The following is a 23,969-nucleotide window of genomic DNA, read 5'->3' as shown; positions in this document are numbered from 1 at the left end:
TACCATAAATTATGGGTGCAGAAATGCTAGGAATGCAATTCATAAGAGAAATTAATCAAAGACTGGTCTGAATTCTGGCTGGGGGAAAAAAAAAATCAGACTCAGAGTATGATTGTTTCCTACATTTTCTTGAGGGTAGACATTGCCAGCATTTCATAATCAGCTATTCGGGTCCAAACAGATACTTCAGCATTGTTATTTGTATAGTCCCCAGCAGTGGCCTCCGTTAGTAGGTTGAATGAGGCAAGAGTTATGTCTTTCACGCCAGCATATCTGTGTGTACCAGAAGCATGCACCTGGCTGTCAAAAGCCGTGCTCCAAGGGCTAGCTCGCGTCTGGTTTTCTGATTATCCCTGGAACAGCTATTCTTCAAGGGTAGCTGCTTTTTAGTGGTTCTGATCTCAAGTCTGTGGCTAACCAGCTGAAAGGTAGTTAGGGGCATTTCAATTCCTCTTAAAGCAAATGCCTTTTCTTTTTGTGTGTAGTTAGAAATCAGAGCTACTGGTCATTGTCTTACAGTAGTTTAGCATGCAAAATGATAAATCTGTTTATTTTATCTCACGGGGTATCATTTGCTGATCCAGTCCAGCTGTCTCCTCCTCTGTCCTCATGACAAAAAGACCTGCGCTTCACGCAGCCACAGAGCTTCCCGGGCTTTCGCAATTTCTAGTCATTCACTCCCTAAGAAAGAGAGGCTTCAGGGACAACTTTCACTAAGCACTTTTCAGAGGTTCCTGTGCACTGACTCACCTCACAGCCGATGCGCCTCCCCCTCTCTTTTCCTCCTCTTGCCTGGACAGCACTGGCTATTTGGAGCCTGCTTGTCTATTATAAAAAAAAAAAAAAGGAGAGAGACTATATAAGCATTAATGATTTGTTTTTGTGTCCGGGAGCCACTGTGCTGCAGGACTTTGCTCTGATGGTGCTTGCACAAGAAAGACTTAATTTGACTAACTTTATTAATTTCAGTTTGTTTTAAGTTTGCTCATTAGTAATTTAATGCAAGATGCTTCAGCTGAAGAGGCCATGTCAGGACAAGGAAGAGCAGAGGGGAAGTGCCAGGAATCATTAGTGTTTATTAACCACTGCACTCATCAATCTTGACTAAGAGCACAGCCCATCCGTTCTGGACTGGTGGACTGAGATGCAGAAATATCATCAAGAGTAGAAAAATGCTTCTTTTCAGGTCAGGCCGTAACGGGCAGGCTTTCAGGGCCCCCCAGCCCACCCCCGCAGTCACCCCGTATTATCTCCATTTAAGCTGGTCTCATCACAGTCTAGCACAGAGCTCAGCAGCCTTGTGAAAGGAAGGAGCCTTGCCCCAGCCAGCCATAGTATCAATTAACAAATACAGTCTTTTCATCCCAAGTAAACATTACTGAAAGGTTAAGTGTTGTTATGAAGGGTTTTTTGTTTTAATTGCTTTTCAAATTATTAAATGATTAATACTTGTGTGCTGTGCTGGATCAGGCCTGGCGCTCTGTGCTGGCAGCGTGTACCTCTCACAGCAGTTCACAAAATATTAGAATTGAAAGTTTTTCTTTCTTTTTTTTCCCTCCTTGTTTAGTCAAAGAGTTTAATAATTGATTTCAGCAACTACAAGGCAGTGGGCTGAAAGCTTTCTGACCCGTGAGTCAGGGCTGAATGAATGCCCCCGAAACGCTGGAGAGGGGAACAGTGCTGTATCATCTGCCAGGTTTCTAATGGGAATTATAACCCCTTCCCAGACCATTTGTGGTCATTAAAGATTGCATTTCACTTTGAGATGTGTTTTCTTGCATCCTACCCAAATTGCAACCTGAGTAGTTACCTTCTACTCACTAAAATATCCCTGTGGTTTATCTGGAGAAGTTGTTTCCCTTCCCCTCCTAAAAGCTTTGTTGTACAGTGTTGTGGTCCTATCATAATGTGTGCTGTATAATCTATAGAGCACTTAAAAAAAAAAAAAAAAGGTGCTGCTCCGTTACTCGCTGTCTAGACTGCTGCACAGATTTAGGAGGAAAGTAAGATCTTGGGAACCCAGTTCAGCACCGTGCCCCCCCGCCCTCCGCCTCCTTGCCACCCTTGCGAAGTGTGTGACAAGCCCTGTCACATTGCAGAGGTAGCATTTTTACACTTACTTTGCACGTGTAAATCACTGCACAAGGCAAAGCGCCACGTGTCGGGTCTTAGACATAAGGTCTTTGGCAATGAGCATGTTAGGCTTAGTATTATGATGCCACAGCCTAGAAACATGCAATAAATTTAAAGCACAGCATGGATGTTCAGACAGATTGTGCATGTCATGACTTTTTGTGGATAAGATTTAGGTGTTTTATGGGGAAAGGGTTTTATTGGATGACATTCGGTGATAGAGGGGATGGAAAGAGATTGCAGTTTAATTAAAATTCTAATCCCACGTTTGACAATTTTTCTTGCCAGGTCAGCAGCCTGCGTGTGCTGTTTGTGATTCTCGCAAATTAAATGGGCTGACAGTCATCAGCTTCCTCCGAAATGCCTGTAACTCCAGCTAAAAATTAGCAAACATCAATATGGTTCACAGCAGCTTTGAGCAGGGATATGTCACACAGCATTTTTCCACCAATGTACATACAGAGGCCTTTTCATAAGCACCAATTTATTCCACTGCTGCCGATGATCAAACACAAGTGGAAAAAAAAAAATAAACCTTCCTCTCCAGGAAAAAGTCACGTTTATTGTCCTCTGCTGCTGAAATCTTACCGGCACGTTCCTGTTTTCCAGGTAGTTAAGTAGTGTTGCCACAGAGGTAGCGCTCGCCTTCCCCAGCCATGAGGCTTCCTCTGCTCTGTGCCTGGGTGATGCTAATGAGCCTGTGCCGGAGCCGAGCCGTCAGCTTCCCCGAAGACGAGGACCCCATTAACATCGTCGACTACCACTGTAAGTAATCTGCAAATGGCGCTAACCACCATGGGAAAATTTTTAATGCGTTTTTCTTTTTTTTCCTTGGGAAGCTAAAAAAAAAAAATGTTTCCTTTCAAATTGAAATGTGTTTACTGGCTTTGTATCTTTAATAGAGCACTTAATCATTTTCTTAAAAAAGCAATCAGAAACACAGCAATAACTTCAGGAAAAAAGAACATTTGCTGACATTAGCCATCTTTTTTTTTTCATTTATATTCAAGACATTACTCAAGGAATTTAGTTTAAACCCTTCTACACCTAGTATATACAGCTAATCAATGCCGTATATTGATTCTTTAGCTCTATAATCCTGAGTGATGGTGTAGCCCATTTTTACTTGCAGATTCAAGGCAATATCCAGTATTTAGAGGACGCCCTTCAGGCAATGAATCTCAGCACAGACTGGACTTCCAACTGATGTTGAAAATTCGAGACACACTTTATATTGCTGGCAGGTAATTTTCCTTTAGTCAGTTCATTAGATTAAAATTCTTTTCTCTCCTAGTTTTGCATTAATGTGTAAAATTCATTTAGAAAAATCTGCAGAATATGATAAAAATTAGAACGGGGAGGAGGACTTCCCAGAGAAATATGCCATCTCTATGGCCAGCGCCTGAAAATTGGATTTGAAGGCTGCAGTTACTGCAGTTATGCTAAAACCAATGATCAAACACCCTTTTCCCTCATTACATTACTGCTCTGATAAAAACCTCTCCTGATCATTTTAAACTTGGACTGACACATCAGGGATGTGGGAATGATGCTAAAACACTTGAATATTTACAGTCTGGGCTGTGCTGCAACAGTATGGAAAGACAAGGCATGGCTAACTGGAAAGTAAAGATGCTACTTAAGAACCACTACAATGAAAATAAAAAATATCTCATACTGCCCATGCCCAACCTTCTCCTGTTTTTGTTGAACGAAGAAAATCCATAAGGGTTTCAAAGGCATTTCTTGTCCGACAAAGCAATCCATAAAATAGATTTATCTTATCAAAAAGAAGTCCAATGAATTAATAAATTCACTTGTATCTTTTTACTGTCTTTGCAAACAGGGATCAGGTTTACACTGTAAACTTAAATGACGTTCCAAAATCGGAAGTTACTCCAAGCAAGGTGAGTAGAGACAGGAGGATGGCCAGGGAAGGTTGGTTGTTTGTTTTTAATTATTATTATTACTTTTAAGAATTTTCTGGAAAGGAAGTCATTTTCTTTTCTCGTTTGATTTAAGCAGAAATTAACATGGAGGTCAAGGCAGCAGGACAGAGAGAACTGTGCTATGAAAGGCAAACATAAAGTAAGTTTATCCGATACACTGTAGCCAAATCAACACTCATACTGTGTATGTGAAGTCTGTGATTAATATATCTTATTCTCTTTTCAGGATGAATGCCATAACTTTATTAAAGTCTTTGTTCCAAGAAACGATGAGATGGTGTTTGTCTGTGGAACAAATGCATTTAATCCTATGTGCAGATACTATCGGGTAAGAACACTGAATAATATGTCATTAATCTGTTACTAATTTTGCTTGCACTAATTATGATATAGCAAGTACATCCAGTGTGACTATAGAGCGAATGCTTCAAGGTGGGATAAAAACAGACAGAAGCCAATGTGCCAAATTAAGTTTTGGGGAAAACCAATATTATGCTTTTGTGCCACTGTACAAAATAGAAATGACACTACCACCCATTTATTTTTCTTCTCTAGCTGAATACCTTAGAGTATGACGGGGAGGAAATTAGTGGTCTGGCAAGATGCCCATTTGATGCCAGACAAACCAATGTCGCCCTCTTTGCTGGTAAGAACTTTTGCTTGTAATGAGTCTAAATGATTAATGACACCAAAGGAACCAGAGGGCTTTTAAAGAAAGCTTTGAAAAGCTAAAGGTGTCAAGGTGCCTCTGATCCTAAATTTTTTAAATGGCCTCTGAAGGATTAGAAGCTGAACTGTTAATAAATAGGTTAGAGCAATTTGGGGAAGAGTGGCAGTAAAGAAATGGGAAAGAATACAGGTTAGTCAGAATTCTCTGTATTATTGAAGGCCTTTTAATGCCACGTTTTAACCTTTGTTTTAGATGGAAAATTGTATTCGGCAACGGTAGCAGATTTCCTGGCAAGTGATGCTGTTATTTATCGCAGCATGGGGGATGGATCTGCCCTAAGAACAATAAAGTATGATTCCAAATGGATAAAAGGTAATTGGGCGGGGGGGAGTGGGGAGGGAGGATGTTTCCCATATGTATGGTGAATGTAAGTTCAGTGGCACTGAGGGTCAGGTAATTCACAGCCAGCATGCTCTATCTATAAGCCACAACGTCAGTATATATGTGGCTTTCAATACAGTATGATCGCAGTAAGAAAGAAATTTAATGCCCATAAAGCAAAATCTTTGTTAAATGAATAAGTGAATGACGCTGCAATAACAAAAACCTTAGCTGAAACACAATTCCTTTGAGGCCTTTTTACAGGCCATTAGCCAACATTAAAGACGCTGAGTTCATTTCAGCTCAAGTGCACCCATGTTTGGACATCCTCAAGTGTGGGGAAGACTGGAGCACACCATAGCTGCAACGGACTGCGGAGAGGCCGCCGAGTTGCCTGGGGTGGCCCGTATCTTCTACTAACCAAACGCTTCCATGCAGTAACCTTCTCTTTGCTCTTTCTTACAGAGCCACATTTCCTCCATGCCATAGAATACGGGAACTATGTTTATTTCTTCTTTCGAGAAATTGCTGTAGAGCACAATAATTTAGGCAAGGTAGGTGTCATCACAGTAAGCTATCAGGTGGCTGTGAAGCCTTATCAGAATGAGATCTACCTAAAACAGCATCAGTAACAAGCATAGTTTACAATATAAAGTGGGGAACAGTACACAGTTCATGTAGTTTTCCCATCATTATAATTTACAGGGGAAAAAAAAAAAAGAACAATGCATTCTTCAGCCATAAAGTTGTTTGTATTTTCTATGCCTTGCTGTTAAGAGAGTTCTCTACAGGTAGCTTTTAATGCTGCTGTTTCCTTAGCACTTGTGGAAAGTCATGGATTTGTTTTTTTATTTCATGCTTATTAAAGAAACGACAGAAAACAACACAGAAGAGGGCTTCAAAGAAGTTTCTCTCATGTTTCTAGATATTGAATAATTCAGTCATACCAACACAGCATATAATACTCTTGCCTCACCATGGAAAGCTATTCAATAATAAATTATTAAATCCTTTACACATGGTTAATTAAAGTCTTTAAATCTCACTAACAATATGATTTTGACAGGGGAAAAAGTGGGGACAAGCTGGCAGAGTTGCATTTGCTCGGTGATGCATTAAGATGCCCATGCACTAGCAGCTAAACATTGTTTACTTTCTTCCTGTCTGTGCAGATAAATGGCAACTAGCTTCCTGTTAACAAAATTATCTTCAGTGTGTTATTAACAGCCCAGAAACAAGCGCTGCTTTCCTTGCAGCTCTCATGCCTTCCTCCTTTTTTTCTTTTTTTGCCCTTTGCAGGCTGTGTATTCCCGGGTGGCTCGCATATGCAAAAATGACATGGGGGGGTCCCAGAGAGTCCTGGAAAAACACTGGACCTCCTTCCTGAAAGCTCGGCTCAACTGCTCCGTTCCCGGGGATTCATTTTTCTACTTTGATGTTCTGCAGTCTATCACAGACATAATAGAAATCAATGGCATCCCCACTGTCATCGGTGTGTTCACTACACAGCTTAACAGGTGAGAGAGGAGCAGCCTCACATCAAAGGACCTTCTCTGGGTCTCACTTACGCTGAGATGGGTGCCATTGTAGCCTGAGTTCTTGCAACAATTTTTCTTATTCGATAGCATCCCTGGTTCAGCAGTGTGTGCTTTCAGCATGGATGACATTGAGAAAGTCTTCAAAGGGAGATTTAAAGAACAAAAGACTCCTGACTCTGTTTGGACAGCTGTACCTGAAGACAAAGTACCAAAGCCAAGGTAAAAGATTCTTACTCCTGATGCAATAATATTGTCCTTGTAAAGAGCTACCTTAAATCAGCTACACTCTTGCGTGCCTTATCAGATTAAAAAAACACCCAAAGCCGAGCTTTGCACTTCAACCATACAAATGTTCATTAGCAGGCTGCCTTCTCTCATTAACTAAAATACCAAGAGGGAAAACAATGTTGTTCTCCTTTCAGACCTGGCTGCTGTGCAAAACATGGCCTAGCAGAGGCTTACAAAACCTCCATTGACTTCCCAGACGAAACGCTCTCCTTCATCAAGTCTCATCCTTTGATGGATTCAGCTGTTCCCTCAGTCACTGAGGAGCCCTGGTTTACGAAAACACGTGTCAGGTATGACGTCATTCAGACATACAGATGTGAAAAGGAAAACAAGAAAACATACTGGTAATTAATGACAGGCCTTTTGATTTTGGTAGATACAGATTGACGGCAATTGCTGTAGACCATGCTGCTGGACCTTACCAGAACTACACAGTCATATTTGTGGGCTCTGAAGCAGGGGTAGTACTTAAAATTTTGGCAAAGACCAGATCTTTTTCTTTGAATGACAGTATATTACTGGAAGAAATTGAAGCATATAATCATGCAAAGTAAGTATTACCAGAACACCTAAAATAATACATAGCTCTTCATCTAGTCCTTGGTAGCCAGCTTAAAAAAAAAACATATGGTGGTAAAACAAAACCAATTCATTATCACCACCGTTGTCACTTGTTTGTCATGCCACAGTGTTCCTTGTGTTAAACAACCTGAAAATATTTGGGTACTTGCCCTTTTTTATGGGTTCAGTGAACAACCCAATTCCATTCTAGTGACGTCAGTTATACAGTCTAATGCTTCTGCAAGTAGATACAGTTTTTCCTGAATATCAAACATCAGGCCTATATGCTGCTGTTAAAAAGAAACGGTGACCTTATCTTGAGGGTTTCTGAAGAGTGACCAATAATAAGTAAGCCACTTGTAATCATTTTAAACTTGTTTATTCTGGAGCAAAGACTGTTGGAACGGAAGCGTTCCAATTAGGCTCCCTGGGCACCCAGTACAGGACTCCTGTTCTGCTCTGTTGAGATGTTTATGCCAACTGAGAGAACAAAGCAAAACGGCATGTGGATTTTTTTTTTTCCCCTACATAGTTCAGTGAGATTGTCAACCAGCTGTAAATAAGAGCCAGACGCCAGCAATTGATAACCCATAGAATTGTTTAATAATCACTCAGCAAAGACTAGTAACTTACATTTACATATGTAAAAAAGTTGCTTTTCAGAATCTATGCTGACGATAAATTTAAAAAAATAATGCTATCAGTGTTAAGTGCTGCACAGCATACTACAGTTACTGAAGTAATGGCTTCACATTATTTTTGCTAAACAGGTGTAGCGCAGAGAGCGAGGAGGACAGAAGAGTCCTTTCCCTGCAGCTGGACAAAGAGCACCACGCGCTGTTCGTGGCGTTCTCCAGCTGCGTCGTCAGGCTTCCTCTCAGTCGGTGCGAGCGGCATGGCTCGTGTAAAAAGTACGTCCCTCTTCCCAGACTCCCTTAAAGGAAGGGTACAGCCATTGCTGGGGAAGGAAGTAAAACATGCCTGAATTTTCTCGCGTTTTCTCTTGCAAGGTCATGTATTGCTTCCCGGGATCCATACTGCGGCTGGTTAGACCATGAGGCATGTGGAAGAGTGAAACCAGGCATGCTGTAAGTGCTGCTTTTCAAATTAGCCTAGCATCTCTACCATGTGTTTTATAGACCACAAGAGCCTGTATCATACGCCTGTTCCCTTGCACTCAATTAATAAATCTCCCCTTTTTGAGCTGTTTTTTTAATGTACTGTCTATGTAGGGGAATGGAATGCTAAAGTCTGTCCTAATTCTGCAATCTCTACTCAAAGATTTGCTTTCTGTGGGAGGTGTACACGTACGTGTGTGCGTGTGTGTGTGTGTGTGCATGTGTGTGTGTGTGTGTGCGCGCGCGTGCATGCAAGGACAAGCAGCCTTGTAGGAAGAGCAGTCGGAAGGTACAGTGTCCGCTCCCAGACACACTCATGGTCTGGGCACGTTCAATTGCAAATTAGAAAACACATATTTCGGACAGGAGAAAGGAGAAGATTTTTTGGCTCCACCCTGATACTAAGGTTATGATATATACCTAGCAAAGGCATTTTGCACAAATCAAGCCTGTAATATACAGTGCATTAGCAGCTGTACCTTAAAAAGGAAACACCGTAGTAGGCCAGCACAAACTTCAGCTAGTATGGTCGGATGGCAGAATCCAAACCAGGAGCAGTCCCAGGGTAGACGGGATGATGAAGTTACTTTGAAGATTTGATCTTTTCTATTTCCTGGCATAAGCAAATACAGTTTTAAAGCCTCAACATAACTTGTGCATTTTGTAAATCATTTGATGACCGTATACTAGCTCTTGCATCTCTTAAGTTGACTGAATAAATATGTTTCCATTTGTTGCTTCCAGAAAAAAAGAAAAAAAAAATCACCATTTCTTTCCTACCAATACTGTTAATTGCAGGTTCTCTTTGTTTGTTTCATACAACCACAGCACTGGAGGGTACGTCCAGGATGTAGAATATGGCAACACAGCGCAGCTTGGGGACTGCCATGGTAAGCCATAGCCACTGCTGCTCATTTATAACGTGCCAACACTAGCTTGTGGCCGCACTTCACCGTGGATGTTAAATTTATGATGAGCTTTTCGGTAACATGATGAACCCATCACCTGGCGTTATTGTGAATGGTCACAAAGCTGAGCTTTTTGGTCCTGGGTGGCAGAGTTTTACCTTTCCTCCCCTTCACCAATTTACAACTATTTGGGGTCTACAGCAAAGTACTGAAGAATTTATTTTTTAAAACCAGTAATATTTTAGTTTTTATTTTCCGTCACTCAGGTTTGAGATCTTTTGCTTTCTTTTTTGTTACTTTTCACTGATATACTTGTTCCTTTAATTCTTTTAGAAATTTTGCCTACTACAGCTACACCAGATTACAAAATATTTGGCGACCCAACATCTGGTTAGTTTTTTTTAATTTTTTTGAATTAATGACCTTTACTTTCCTTCAGTTCAGCATTTTCAGCCCTTTTTTCCTTCCTTTTGCACAGTTGGCAATCCTCCATTTTTGTGCTTTTACTCATGTTCCCTCTGATGGTAAAGATAGTCAGACTCTTCTCACTCAGCTCTTCACCCTGTGTAGTCGCATGTTAACAGCTCATTATTTATTGAGCCATCTTTTATTAAAGAGCCTGATTAACATAGATGACATCTTCACTGCACGAAAGTCCACTAAGCTTTACTCTTATCCCTAGCCATGCATTCATGAATGCCCCTACTGGTCATCTCTAGTAGATGAATGGCAAAATATCATCATCTTCCTTCTTACCTCTCCTTTCCTCTTTCCTTCTTTCCCAGCAAACCTTTTGCACAAATACACATTTCCTAAAATGTGTATTTCTACATTTTTGAAATGTTTTAAGGAGTTTGTGCTAATGGAAATAATTTAACATCACAAATTGTGTAGCTGAATGAGGACTTGTGTAGACAAAGGTGGATTAGAAAACTTGATGCCTTGCTGTCAGATGGACTTTCACAGCCTTTTCTCCTTCAGTGATTTTCCTAACAGTGTTTCCATTGTCAGCCCCTGGGATTCAGCAGGACCCAGTGCTCCTCTGTTGAACTCAAACGCAGAACCTGTATTGACTTCAACAGGAGCAAGCCCCAGCCCTTATTTTCCAGTGTTTTTTCCTGGAACTAGGCCTCTGCTTTCAAACTGAGGGCACATTTCTGATTGCTAGATCGGAAAAGGCTCTGCTTGTATGTTTAATTTGTAAGAGTGCAACAAAACATTTTGTGTTTTGCGTTCTGATAATATTTTCACTTCTGTAACTTGACAAGAAGTAATGTTTGAGACAGATATTTTTCAGATTTATTTTCCCATAACGTAGGTTAGAAACTTATTTAGGAAAGCAAAACAAAATTGTGTTACAGGAAAATGCTAACTTGCTTGCATGAATGTTTCCTTTATCAATTGAATTTTCAAAGTTGTATTTTTAGGACACAGATATAATTGAACCTGATTTTCAAGCCCTGCATTGCCATGCTTTCCGAGTACTTACTTTTCTTAGTCAGATCTCAAGCCACAGACATTCACGTCTAAACCGATCTGGCCAGTGTACACAAAATGCTACCTGAGCGTGCCAAGTAGACTCTGGCTTGTAAAGCTGACTCGGTCTGTCTGCTCCTCAGGGGTCTCTCCACCTCGGCCATAGGGATGCCATTCAGCAAGTGGACTAAAGGGGAGCCCAAATCTATACAACGTTGTTCCTTAGGAACCATTATAAAATAGAGGTTAAAGAAAGTCCTTCCCCTTCCCCCAAAGAAATGGCTCACTTCAGCAGTTCCTGGCAGGCTCTAACGGCGCTCATGGAGCTGATCTGGTTTCTCAGGAGTAACCTGTCATGAGCGTGTGTCTTTCCAAGGTTTTTTTTTTTTCCCTTCATTTTTGAAGATATTTTAAAGACAGCAAATTATGTTGTCTCCAGTGAACAATACAGCAATTAAGTAGAATAAGTTGTGCTTTTCACCGCCACCAATTGCTTACTATACCTTTTGCACTGCTTTCATGTTTGACTTCTCCGGCTTTTTCTCAAGCAGCTGTTGATGTTTTAATGTATTTTTTGTACTTAAAGTTTTGAACTGATTGATTTTAATCAGCCCTCTGTACTTCTGCAAAGTGTAGGGGTCACGTTTTGCTCTGACATGTAACTCCCATTAAATGCTGTCTCCAGCTATAGCGTAGATGTGCCATGAAACACTGAGGAAAGCCTGACTGTAATACACATTAATAAAAATCTGTTTGCCACCACAGACATGGAGTTCTCCTCAGCTTCCATTACCACAATGGCAAGTATCCCAGTTATATCACCTAAAGTGATTGGTTCCTGGAAACCTAAAGTGACTGGCTCTCGGAAATTTGTAGTTCAAGATGACCCAAACACTTCTGATTATTCTGATCCATTATCAGGTGTCCCAAAGGGTAAGGCCTTATCAGGGAAAATACATTGCAGCTGAATGGAAACCTGATAGTCTCAGCATTTTCTAAGATTTAAACATAACAGCCATGATTGTTGGGCTATATTTTATATCCATTTCCTGTGAATATGCAGACAGTGCAATCATGTTTCTCATGCCTATTTATCTGGTGTACAAAGCGATGCTTAGAGCTTATAATGGGAAACACAGAGAATAAGCTCAGCCTTTCACTCCTGGGGTGCTCCAAAGCTCCCATCAAAATGAGCAGGAGTTCTGTATGCGGTAAAAAGAATAAATAAATTCAGCCTTACCTGCACCTCTGTTGTTTGTTTTCCAACCAGTCTAGTTTGGATGAGACTACTAGTCCTCAAGAGTGGTTGTTTACAGGCAGTGCCTAAAATAAATTTAATGCTTTGGGGGCTGGGGCAGGAGAGGGGAGACAGATAAATCACAGAACCCATTTGACAGAGCCGTGCTATAAATGGGGCATATCCCAAACTCCTCCTGCCTGCAGCAGGTTTGTAAAGAATGTGGTTCAGCTCTGAGTAAGCATGTACTGAATTTTCCTTCTGTGGTGATGAGTGCGAGTTTACAGATGATCTCAGTACGTACACCCACACCCACAGCGTCTATTCTGAGCACTAAAAGAAGCATATACTACAGGTAATCCACCTTTCTGTCAGCCGTTCTTTCAGCTCAGTGAAACTCAGATTATGGCCGCAGAGATTGCAGTTCAGCAGGACACTATCACAGTCAGCTAAGGAAAGCAAGGCTTCTCATCCCATAGCCAAAACTTAAAACAGGTCTTCACTAGTACACAGAATAGCCAGATGACAGGCATGTTTGCACAATTCTGTATTTACTGAAAAAAATCTCACCAGCTAAAAACCATTCCTGTTTTATTACCATTCACCAAAACATATCAGGTTTCCTATCAGCCATTATGGCAGTGCATTTGTCATTTTAATTTGTTGCAGTTATTTTCCATTTTGCTTTGTTTAAATTTTTGTTATCATTTGCTCTTTGTTCTCAGTTATATTTTGTGTCATAGCTATTTGTGAACTTTACACATGATTTTTTTCCTTCTTCTGCACAGTGCCATTAAAACCTATAACCCTGAACATTAACAATGTTCAAAGGCCTTGCCTCTAACCAAAGCGACTCTGTTCCTTCACTCTTGCTCTTTCATTTTAACATCCTTTGGGATAGTTAAAGGAATTACTTTCATTAAAAACTAACATAGTCATAGCTGCAAGATGTCTGTGGCTGCGCTAAAAATGTCAAAAAAAACAAAGGGAGCCTGTATTAATATGCGAATCACAAACTAATCCAATATTCAACTTCTTGGTCTAAGCTAAAAGTTTTCTAAATTTGAACAATCTCTTGTAACATCTTTTAACCTTGCAAGGATTTTTAATGATATGCCAGTATGTTTGTTCATTATTGACTAAAAAAAGAGAAGAAGAACTAGTGTATTAATAGAATAACATAGTATTGAACTTTAAAAATTATACACTTAGATAATGCAAAGTGTGCCACTCCAAGGCTAGCAGACTACAGATGTAGCAGTTGACGTGTTTTGCACAGTATCATATTAACATGGTTATAACAACACAGTATGTACCTCCTACAGTTTTACACAATATTTGCATAATCCTGTTTCTCTTTTGATGCTGATTTATGAGTTGGACAGGAAATTGCGAAAGAAATCCATCCATGAGTTATTAATTGCTGTCTGGCCAAGTAACACCTTCTAACCTCAATTTTCTAGCAGAAGTCGTTACTGTTAATAACACACAAGCCCGTATTTGTGAGCCTTAAAGGAAATTTGGGGACAGACTAAACCAATAGAGTACAGCATATAACCAAGCATAATATGAGCAGTGAAGCGCTGACCCGCATTCCTGATTATCAAAGAAAATGGACAGTCTTCATTTGGATTGATCGATACTAACATAGTACCTTGTAGTTGTAAAACTATTTGCATTCACCAGCGCTTTAGATTGCAGAATCCAACTGAGTTATGCTAACCCTGGGTACACAACACCTAACAAACACTTAACTAGATATTGCCGTCCTTTCCTGGGGCAGGCTACCTTCTTCTGAAATGTATCACTGGGAAGTACATGTTCATTTATCATACACTGTATGTCTTTTGCAGGTGTAAGGTGGGAAGTACAAGCAGGAGATTCCAACCAAATGGTACATATGAATGTCCTAATCACTTGTGTCTTTGCTGCTTTTGTCCTGGGAGCCTTTATTGCGGGAGTGGCCGTTTACTGTTACCGGGATATGTTTGTACGGAAATCCAGAAAAATACACAAAGATGCAGAATCTGCTCAGTCCTGTACTGACTCCAGCGGGAGCTTTGCTAAACTGAATGGGCTGTTTGATAGTCCTGTCAAGGAGTATCAACAAAACATCGATTCACCCAAGCTCTACACAAACCTGTTGACTAGTAGAAAGGAATTGCCACCCAATGGTGATACGAAGTCCATGATGATGGATCCCAGGGGCCAGCCTCCCGAATTGGCTGCACTACCCACGCCTGAATCTACACCAGTTCTTCAACAAAAGACTATGCAGGCTATGAAAAGTCAGTCAGACAAAGTGCATAGTAACCTCAATGCCTCACGAAAAGAAACCCCACTAAAAAGCCCTCAGTTTTTTCCTTCCAGTCCTCCACCCCATTCTCCTCTAAGTCACGGACATATTCCTAGCGCTATCGTTCTTCCCAATGCCACCCATGATTACAATACATCTTTCTCAAATTCTAACGCGCACAAGGCAGACAAAAAGATGCAACATATTGATCACCCACTTACAAAACCATCCAGCAAAAGAGACCACAGGAGATCTGTTGATTCCAGGAACACCCTGAATGATTTTCTGAAACACTTAAATGAAACTACTAGTAATCCTAAAGCAATTATGGGAGATATTCAAGTGGCACACCAGACTTTAATGCTGGATCCAATGGGAAATATGTCTGAGATCCCACCTAAAGTTCCCAACCGGGAGGCGTCTTTATACTCTCCTCCATCAACTCTTCCGAGAAACAGCCCGACAAAACGGGTGGACGTGCCCACCACGCCTGCAGTACCAATGACCTCTTTGGAAAGGCAAAGAGGCTATCACAAAAATTCTTCACAAAGGCATTCGATATCTGCCCTTCCTAAAAACTTAAACTCACCAAATGGTGTTTTGTTATCCAGACAGCCTAGTATTAATCGTGGGGGGTACATGCCTCCCACGGCAGGCACAAAGATGGACTACATGCAAGGGACGCCTGTCAGCGTTCACCTCCAGCCTTCCTTGTCCAGGCAAAGCAGCTACACGAGCAACGGCACCCTTCCTCGTACAGGAATAAAGAGGACACCCTCCTTAAAACCCGACGTGCCACCAAAACCCTCATTCGTTCCTCAGACAACTTCAGTCAGACCACTGAACAAATACAGCTACTAGGACTTGTCTGTGCTAAAACCGAGTGTGGCATTGACCTGTACAGGTTGTGAGATGATGTTGTGGGAGACACGTAAGACAGAGACCTGCTTGTAATTAAAGAGAACAAAAAGTGGCCAAAGAAACTGTCTTTACTTCAGCAACATCTGTGTCTTGCCACATGTAGCTATAGCAAGACTTTGTGCACTTGCTAAGAGCAAACAAAAAAAAAAACAAAGGAAAGTGCTGGTCATTACATTTCTTTTGTTTGGAGCTAAGGAGACATGTAGCACAATGGGGTGGGGGCTACTTTACTGTTCTAAAGAGCTGAAAAAGTTCCTGGAAAAAAAAAATATTCTGTGAGCAAATACTTGAAAAATGGGTTCCATTTTAGACTGCCGTTAAGTGTGGTCCTTCCCATTAAATGTGAACATTTTAATATGTATGCATTCACCTTGCCTCTTGCACAAATGTCAGAAAATGGTAATGTCTCAATGAATATCTGGGTTAATAATCAATTTGCTGGAATTCAGTCTCTGGCCCAACTGTAGCATTCTTTTTTTTTTTTTTTTTCCTCTCCATGTGTGTGGCATTTTGTTTGTGCCACAGATAAAGCTGTGCGTGTGTGGATGTGCGTGTGTACTGTACACACTAGGATGTATTTAGATTCCCATTGCATCTTTTATGCTATGGAATTGTTTACATTGAGCATGACTGAACAAACAGATGACTCTTCCTTCTGCAGCGTTTGGGTTCAGCGCGGAGACAGCTAAGGAAGAACTGCGCATCTCTGGCAGCCTTCTGAGCGATTCGCCTCGATGAAATAAGTCACCCAGTGAAAGAGTGCATAAACGTTTAATTCTTCATAACTCTGGTATGCTGCTATTGATTCAGAGCTGTACATTTCAAATCTAATGTTTTGGGCTGGAATGGGGAGTTCTACTGTGCTTCCCCAGCCACTACCTGGCCACTGTGAACTCGAGCCCCTGTACTTCTCATTGAGGGCAGCTAATAACAATTCACTTGGCAGAGGCCTGTGTAACTACAGAAGGTTACGTTTTTTTTGTTGCATTTAATAATGCCCTACACTCTGATAGACTCTTGTCAGTAGAAAGGAAGAAACATTAATTGGCCTGGCAGAAGCAGTCTGTGAAAACTCAACAGTAGTGCAATCAATTTGTTTTTGTTGTGTAATGTAATTTTTTTTTCCAAAGTCATGCAGGTAATGACAATATTCTGTAAATATTATGTGTGAGTTTACCTGAATCTGTGCATTTTGTGCCTTATTCATGCAAATGATAAAAGTACTAAAAAAAAAAAAAAACTGTCAAGTGTTCTCACTATAGCACATATTTCCCGAGTGCCAGTGTAAAACCTCTCAACAGCACCCCCCCCCAAAAAAAAAAGATGAAAAGCAAGAATAATTAATGATAACTAAAGGCAGCCTACAATCCGAGACGATAGCAGCAGTAAATCACCTTACCATGATAAACATTCCACTCCAGCTCTCTGAAGGATCAAACAGTTATAATGTGAAATCAAATGAGGTTTCTAGGGTAATGGAACACCTGCTAAAGTTGTGTAAGCCATTTAGGAGGTTTTACAGTATCCACTTGCAGCTGATGTTCAACACAGATGGCTATTTTAGCTTGCAAACTGCACACTACCACGTTGTTTATTGAACATAACTATAGAAATAACCAGTGCAGAGGAATATTCATGAATTAGCGGGACAAGTAACTGCAAATGGGTTTCAGAGATGATGGAGACTTATATCATCTATCTGTTTGAAGGGGAGAAAAGGTTAGTCACTGAAAACCGGATCTCTGTTACAGAACAAAGAATAAAGGATAGAAGTAGTCATTTTTAATGGTAAGGCTGTAAGGGACATTTATTTCCTCAGACCTCTGGATCCAAACATCAACGATCTCTCTTCCTAAACACTTCTGTCTTGCAACTAAAACACTACAAGATTAATAACTATTAAAAATGTACTCAGTTGTCAAAAGACAAAAGCTGATCTGAATTCACTTTACAAATATTAATTCAGACTTGTGTGAAACCGAAAGATAAATGTATGTGAACCCTGATAACCTCCTGTAACATTGTGCTGCCTTGTAGATGGTAATGTGAGTTCTCTCAGTATTTATGTTGAAATTTCTAACATTCAACCTAGTCTTTATTCTGTTAATTTAATAATAAAAGATGCTTTATCCATTTGTGCAAAGGTAAACGCAGATTGTATCTTTTTTAATGGTACGGCATAAAAAAGTAACCCTTAAATGAAGCTGCTCTATACTATAGAGTACTTTAACATGTATAGATATCTTGTAAACTTGTATTGTGGATGTGTAAATAATATGTTCTTTGGGTTTTTAACACCGCATGTAAAGTCAAAATAAAATATTCCAATGTACTGAATGTCTAACTTCATTGTTATTGAGCCTCATTTTAAGTGCACTGTTCCTGAGATTATCATAAAGGAAAAACTGCTTGCCTTTAACCGTTCGGTGAGGAAGGCACAGCGACACCCTTTCATCAGCGTTACGGGGGATCAGGCAGCTTGCCGAGGCTGAGAGCAAGCCACATATAGGTGCACTTCCATTTTCATTGTAGTCGCGTGTTGACATGCATGTTCTTGAGAAAGAGAGTGTCTGTAGACGACCGTCAGCCTCCTGAGTTAAATATAAAACATCAAAGTAACTGGCATGGATCGGGAGAGCGCACTACGAGAGTCAGGTTAGCCCCTATGACACACTAACCAGATGCATTAAATTTGAGAACACATAATATGCTCCCATATGAAACCTTTACTGTAGCTTGATCCAACTTTCAGTTGTACTGTGGTTCCTGTGAACCCCTCCTATCTGGGTTAAAAAAATACAAATTTTGTGCAAATACAATACAGTTTTTCTTCTAAAATACAGGCTACCAAAAAAAAAAAATAATTCCTGGCAAAATTAATGGCAGAATTAATGGCAGACCAACAAATCAGGACATTCCTAAATACTTACTAATGCTTAATAATTGAAATTCATGTTTCAGACAGATAATAAAGGTCCAACAGAAATATAAATGCCTTATTAGTATGTGCCAACATCACACACAATTTTAAAATAATCAGGGTAATTTAGTATTGTAAAGCAAATATGAAGTATTCTTCTAATTAAAAGTTGATTTTAGATAATGGATAAAAATGGTTTGTTATGAGTTTATGCTCTCAAGGTATTAATCATTTGAAATCACTGTGCATGTTGCAACAATACAATGCACTTTTAGGAAGACAGGCATGGAGAAAGGAAACATTACTAAAAAGATACCCCAAATCTGTAATGTCTCAATGTGTATTTTTCTAATGCAGAAGCCAATTTAGATTTCTTTTTATTGATGTGATTTTTATTGGATGTATACATGAAACGCAGGGTCAAACACATATAGCTGTCATGTGCCGCAAGCCTATGCTGCTTTTCCACTTTAACTACGCGTTTAATGTGGAAGTGCCAGCCAGTATTCCTTAAAAGCGTTCTCTCTGCAAAGGGGCAGTAACTCCTGCCGTACACCTGCCTGAATAATTTTCAGTTAGGCCTTAAGAGGTATGAAAAATTACAAACAGTTATTTTAATGACACACAAATATGCACCCAGGACATAAACAGTGGAATATTTTTGTTTAGAAATAGTTGTATTTCTTCTATTCATACGGTGTCAAGTGACCATTTTCCACCGTCATCTTTTTTGGTCTATATCGAAGCAGCCCGCACTTAGCTGGAGTCCCGTGGCAGCTGGACGCGTCTAACGGCGCTGCTGCTCCCGCTGGGTCACACGGGGGGTGCAAACACCACAGACGCCTATGGGAAGCAGTAGTCAACAGTGTTAGCAAAAAAACAAGCATCAGAAAAGCTCTTTTGTATTAAAAAAAAAAAAAAAAAAGTCTCCCCATTACTAACAGAGAGAGGGAACATAGCAGCCAAAGGCTAACCAGCCATAACTGCCGCTTTCAAACTATTTCTGTCTTTAATGATGCCAAAGTGGACATGAACAATCTCTTTCCTGAATGGGAATTGCAACAACTACTGAAGCTGGGCAAGAAGCAAAATGAAAGCAGTTTCAGGGAGTTTTCTCCTCCAATGCTGCCCTGGGCTGGTTGGTTTGCCTTGACGCATCCTCTAGTTTCTCTGGAATAACATCTCGCAGCGCCAGAGCTATCGCATGAGCGGGTACCGGGTGCCGGGCGCGTGCTGCCAGGCCGGTACGGCCACGGGGAGCGCCCGGCCCGGAGCTCGGCGGCGCAGGGCAGAGCTTCCCGGTCACCTCGGCCCTCCCATGCGTTTTGCAGACAATCTCAGCAGAAGCAATTCTGAAAACCAAACAACCAAGAACGTAGACAAGTTTGTTTTTTTTTAAAAAAAAAAAAACAAGGCTCCGGGCACGCAGTAGTGAGATGATTGCAAGAAAACCAATTTGTAAAGCCGTGAGAAGTTATCTGTGTGACTGTGCTGCCAGCACAAACCTGCGGCCTTTCAAATTGGGGTCTTAAAGTAATCAGAGCAGTTACAAAAACCAGGATGCCTCTGTCTTAGTGCCATCTTGCTAATGACTCACTCTGTGACCTTGGGAAGATTATGCAGGGTTTGTCCAGTATAATAAACACTCAGAAGACAGTGTTCTTACTTGGAGTATGTACAGTTGTTATGTTTGTAAAGTTTTCCACTTATAAAGGTTTTCTCCATATTTTTATTTCTCCCTCTATGGTTCTGAGCACTGGCAAGGACATCTTGCAGGTAAATAAAGGGAAAGAGAAATCCTTTTCCATCTGGGGAAAGGTTAGTATTTGCAGGAACGGGGAGGAGTTGGTTGGTATTTCCCTAGGTAGCTATTAATTTCATGGGATGGAAAAATGTTTTCTAAAAATTGATCAAGACAAAAAAACCCTCATAAATGCAGCATCTGGACTTCAGCTGGGATGTGCAAGCTATTCATATGAAAAGCAGTACCAAGAGATCCACCTACCAAGACTGAATTTGTTGCTCAAATGTCATCATAGCACAGTATGAAAGAGCAAGAAACCAAAGGATTTGGGAGGAAAAAAAACATTAAATATTTAATTAGATTCAGCTTTGCCTAGTGAACTACAGATTTTCGTATTTTTATTCAATCATACTAAAAAACAACTGGTATGGGGGCCTGACTCTGGACCAGCCACTGCTGCCTGCCTGCAAATATTTTTGTAGGCACATTGCATTGGCCTGACACACATCTGAAATTATAATCTGTCCTGAACTCTCGACTGAGAAAATGTTCCTACTCTGCCTGAAATGAAATTTATTGGAAGCTCTGATTTTATTAGTACATTCTGAATTCATCCAATGACCTGATTTATGGCCCGCTTGCTTGCTTTTTTCCTACAATCACCAACAACTTTTCTGAGCTCTCCTCGTTAAAATCATAACCAGATCCGAGTCTGTGTCCTACAGCGAAGGCTGCTGACCCGAATGCAGATGCCAGAGGGTGACAGCATTCAGGTAAAGCTTGAAAATAGCTTGGGCTCCTGCAATGACACTGAATCCTCTCTGCCAGACAGGTACGCCTGCCCTTCCTGCCCGCCAGGAAGAGTGATATACGTTGTATTGCTCTAGCTCCTGTAATACTTTAAGGGCAGGGAAGGAGAAGAAAACCTACCGCATAGACCGACTGTGCTAACAATTGTCAGGAATGGTCCCATCTGTCAAAAAAAAAGAGGATGTTTACTGCAGGAAAACTTGAATGGCAAAAAATCCAACCTGCACGCATCTTACCGTCTGCGTTCAGCAAGTCATCGGCAGCACAGACAGTTTTTCCAGGGCAGAGTCACGCTGACTTCAACAGCAATGAGCAAAGGATAACAGCTCTCAATAAAGGCTCTTTCTGCAGGATCATACCTGGCTGTAACAGCCAGTTTTTGTAACTTTTTCCAGTAGCTGACCTTCAGCATTGGCAGAGGCAGAGCATGAGCTAACGGCTGGCTCTGTAGCTGTATGCCAGCCTTTTAACATGCGCCTGCTCCTCACAGAAATGGAAGAGATGCCAAGGAAGACAAGAAAGGTGGCAATTGATTTTTAATGTGGGTCATTTTAAGCACAGGCTTATTTCGCAAATCTTTGATTTACAACACTGGCCCCTCATGAAAAAATAAATAACAAAAAAAAAAGTAGACCAGAGCAGATGAATCACAAAAGCAATGCACCAGCTAACTGTAACTTGCCTTTCTGTGCAAGGAGCGTCCATCTGATTACTCTGATTTCCTCAAAAAGACGTGTGGATCAATTAACAGCTTGAGATTTTTTTGTTACGGACTAATGGGAAGTTTTTATAACCAGGCCATGCTGTATAACGGTGAATGGCCATTAGTCACAGGCTGTTGGGCCTGACCAACCATTAGGTAGGTGAGCAAGAGCGTTTCCAACATTAATGCTGCACGTGAGAATTGATTTCTGTGAAAGCTCGTGCGTGCGGCTCCGACAGTCAGTCTCTGTCACTGCTAGCACAGGTGAAATACTGACTCCATCGAAGGCAATGGCAAATCACAGGGCTGCCTGGGGCCAGGCTGTCGCCCTCAGTCACTCCGACGCTCCCAGAAAGCAAACACTGAGGAGGGGAGAGTGAGGCCAAAGGAAGATGGGATGCACGCTTGCAGAAAAGCCTTTGTTACAGCGGCACACAGCCCCAACGTCGTCTCCGGCCATGCGTGTTCAACACGGAGATCCGGGCTTTCTCTCTGGGTGAGAAAAACGCGTGTGCGGAGGGGTCTGCCCTTGCCCCAGCTCCGAGGGCTTTCCAGGTGGTGCCGTGGGCGCTGAGCCAGGCTCGCTCCAGCCAGCTGCCTGCTCGTGTGCGCAGTCCTCCTGCCCTCCTGGACCACCGCGTGCGGCTGTAAGCCTGCCTGGTTTTAAATTCGGTAGGAGAGCCCGGGAGGTACTACACTGAACTGTGAAATTCGGCTGCAGAGCCCAGGCTCTCGGGCGGACGAGGACAGCCGCAGAAAGGCACTGCCCTGCACGCGGCGAGAGCAGCCTTGCGGAGCGCTACCGCGGCTCACGGTGACAAGCAGCAGACGGTGTCCTGGCAGAGCTTCACTTCCGCTGCCCGCAGCTCAGGTGAGAGCTACCAAAATACCAAAACCCACTCAAGCATTTAGGAAATCACTGAACTGAATTAAGAACCTAAACTGAAAGACAGTAAAAATGATTACTCAACCTTAATATCTCGTCTAGGACAGCTTTCAGATTAAACAGGACTTTTTGCATAACGTTCAAGTCTTCCTTCTCCGCAGGCTGAGGTGAGTTTGGATAGCCAACTACTACTGTCACTGCAGCAGTTATTTTGCTTTGACAAGCACAAAGACCACATCTCAAAGAGCCCTTCACTGCTAGCTCCTGGAGGCCACCACCCGATCTCAGCACACAACACACCGTTCGCCTCGCGAGGCGTTACCTGAAGCGACATCACGATCAAAAGCCAGGTTACGCGAAGCGCGACAAGCTGTGAGAAAGTCATGCAGAATTTCAGGGCTGCTTCATTAGTGGGAGGGATAGTTCAGAAAGTGCTTGAAAATGACATTTTACTATACATGAGATATCCATATTACAGGCATTCTTGATAGTTCCTGCTGCTTCAGTTAAGCTGCAACGTCTGGTGAAAGGCTGGATTTTCTCCTCTGGAGGAACAAAACCGCAGCTACGATTTCTGCCCACACTGTGAGGGAGGCGATGCGCCGCAAAGGGCTCCATCCACGTTGGAAACTCCAGGGCAGCAGGAACAAACAGAATCCCATAGCCCACAAAGCAAAATCAGTGGCCAAAAGTACACTGCTTGTCACATTGCAGGCTAAAACCACTTAGAAAATAGCCATTGGATTTGGAGGGCGGGGAAGCGTTTGCTCTGAGCCTGCTGACAAAATGGACAGCTTCACAATAGCGTCTAAGAACATCTTGCACAAATGCCACATGGCTAACAACGTCAACACTGTCCATCTAAATCCAGTACTGGATATCTTATAGTCTTCCTTGTGTTCTCTAACACTTAGTTTCACCTGTCCTGAATAGGTTCATAACTAACCTCCTGTCCTCATGCCTCACGCAGTTATTTTACTGCTCATTTGTTTTTTCATAAAGTTCTCCCACTCAAGCCTTCTGCGCTCTCTGGCTGCTGTTTCATAGGACATTTTAGACCTACTCCTCTAGGCTTCAGACCCAAGGCCAAGTCAGGATTAGAGGTACCGAGCTCCAAAAAGTCAGGCTACACCTTTGTTAGCCGCCCGCTCGCTCCTTCAAGCCTGTCACAGCACGAACAACAAGATCAAACGATCTCCACAGAAGTCTATTGCTCCTTCCTTTCCTGCCAGGCGTGAGCTCCTCCATCCCATCAGTGTAACTGGGGCGCTGGCATTTGGAGCTCTGAACATCCCCCCAGTCTGCCAGCCATCAAACAGCCCAGGTGGCTGGTCCAGGGAGAGTGGTGGGGACGCAGGCTCACGCTGGACCAGCAATCTGTAAGCAAGCCTGGAAAACCAGTAGGAATCAGCAGGAGGTATGGGTCGAAA

At 41.8% G+C, this 23,969-nt stretch overlaps 1 protein-coding gene and 1 long non-coding RNA gene across 18 annotated transcripts in view; one reads left to right on the top strand and one right to left on the bottom strand.

The window, feature by feature from the left end:
* Window positions 1-17,808, top strand: part of SEMA6D (semaphorin 6D) — a 696,006-nt gene extending 678,198 nt beyond the window's left edge. For 10 of the 17 annotated variants that reach the window (XM_068958248.1, XM_068958249.1, XM_068958247.1 and 7 more), the window contains 18 exons: window positions 2,743-2,898; window positions 3,266-3,377; window positions 3,980-4,040; window positions 4,159-4,221; window positions 4,309-4,410; window positions 4,638-4,728; window positions 5,005-5,124; window positions 5,599-5,687; window positions 6,433-6,650; window positions 6,759-6,890; window positions 7,094-7,249; window positions 7,336-7,509; window positions 8,291-8,431; window positions 8,531-8,608; window positions 9,437-9,528; window positions 9,880-9,936; window positions 11,788-11,955; window positions 14,113-17,808. In XM_068958248.1, the coding sequence (XP_068814349.1) occupies window positions 2,790-2,898; window positions 3,266-3,377; window positions 3,980-4,040; window positions 4,159-4,221; window positions 4,309-4,410; window positions 4,638-4,728; window positions 5,005-5,124; window positions 5,599-5,687; window positions 6,433-6,650; window positions 6,759-6,890; window positions 7,094-7,249; window positions 7,336-7,509; window positions 8,291-8,431; window positions 8,531-8,608; window positions 9,437-9,528; window positions 9,880-9,936; window positions 11,788-11,955; window positions 14,113-15,416 (3,267 nt within the window). In that variant the 5' untranslated portion in view covers window positions 2,743-2,789 and the 3' untranslated portion in view covers window positions 15,417-17,808. The remainder of the gene's footprint in view (window positions 1-2,742; window positions 2,899-3,265; window positions 3,378-3,979; window positions 4,041-4,158; window positions 4,222-4,308; window positions 4,411-4,637; window positions 4,729-5,004; window positions 5,125-5,598; window positions 5,688-6,432; window positions 6,651-6,758; window positions 6,891-7,093; window positions 7,250-7,335; window positions 7,510-8,290; window positions 8,432-8,530; window positions 8,609-9,436; window positions 9,529-9,879; window positions 9,937-11,787; window positions 11,956-14,112) is intronic. The other 7 variants (XM_009681365.2, XM_068958257.1, XM_068958258.1 and 4 more) reach the window with 5 other exon arrangements.
* A 96-nt stretch (window positions 17,809-17,904) lies between these two features.
* Window positions 17,905-23,969, bottom strand: part of LOC104148267 (uncharacterized) — a 67,165-nt gene continuing 61,100 nt past the window's right edge. Inside the window, exons 2-3 of the long non-coding RNA XR_695076.2 lie at window positions 21,071-21,113; window positions 17,905-19,239 (exon numbers count right to left, since the gene is read on the bottom strand). This is a non-coding gene — a long non-coding RNA (uncharacterized lncRNA). The remainder of the gene's footprint in view (window positions 19,240-21,070; window positions 21,114-23,969) is intronic.

Source organism: Struthio camelus, chromosome 12 (genome assembly GCF_040807025.1).
Source record: "Struthio camelus isolate bStrCam1 chromosome 12, bStrCam1.hap1, whole genome shotgun sequence".
NCBI classification, from domain to species: domain Eukaryota; kingdom Metazoa; phylum Chordata; class Aves; order Struthioniformes; family Struthionidae; genus Struthio; species Struthio camelus.
The sequence above is the reverse complement of the archived record's forward strand: the minus strand, read 5'-3'. Positions and strand labels throughout refer to the sequence as shown.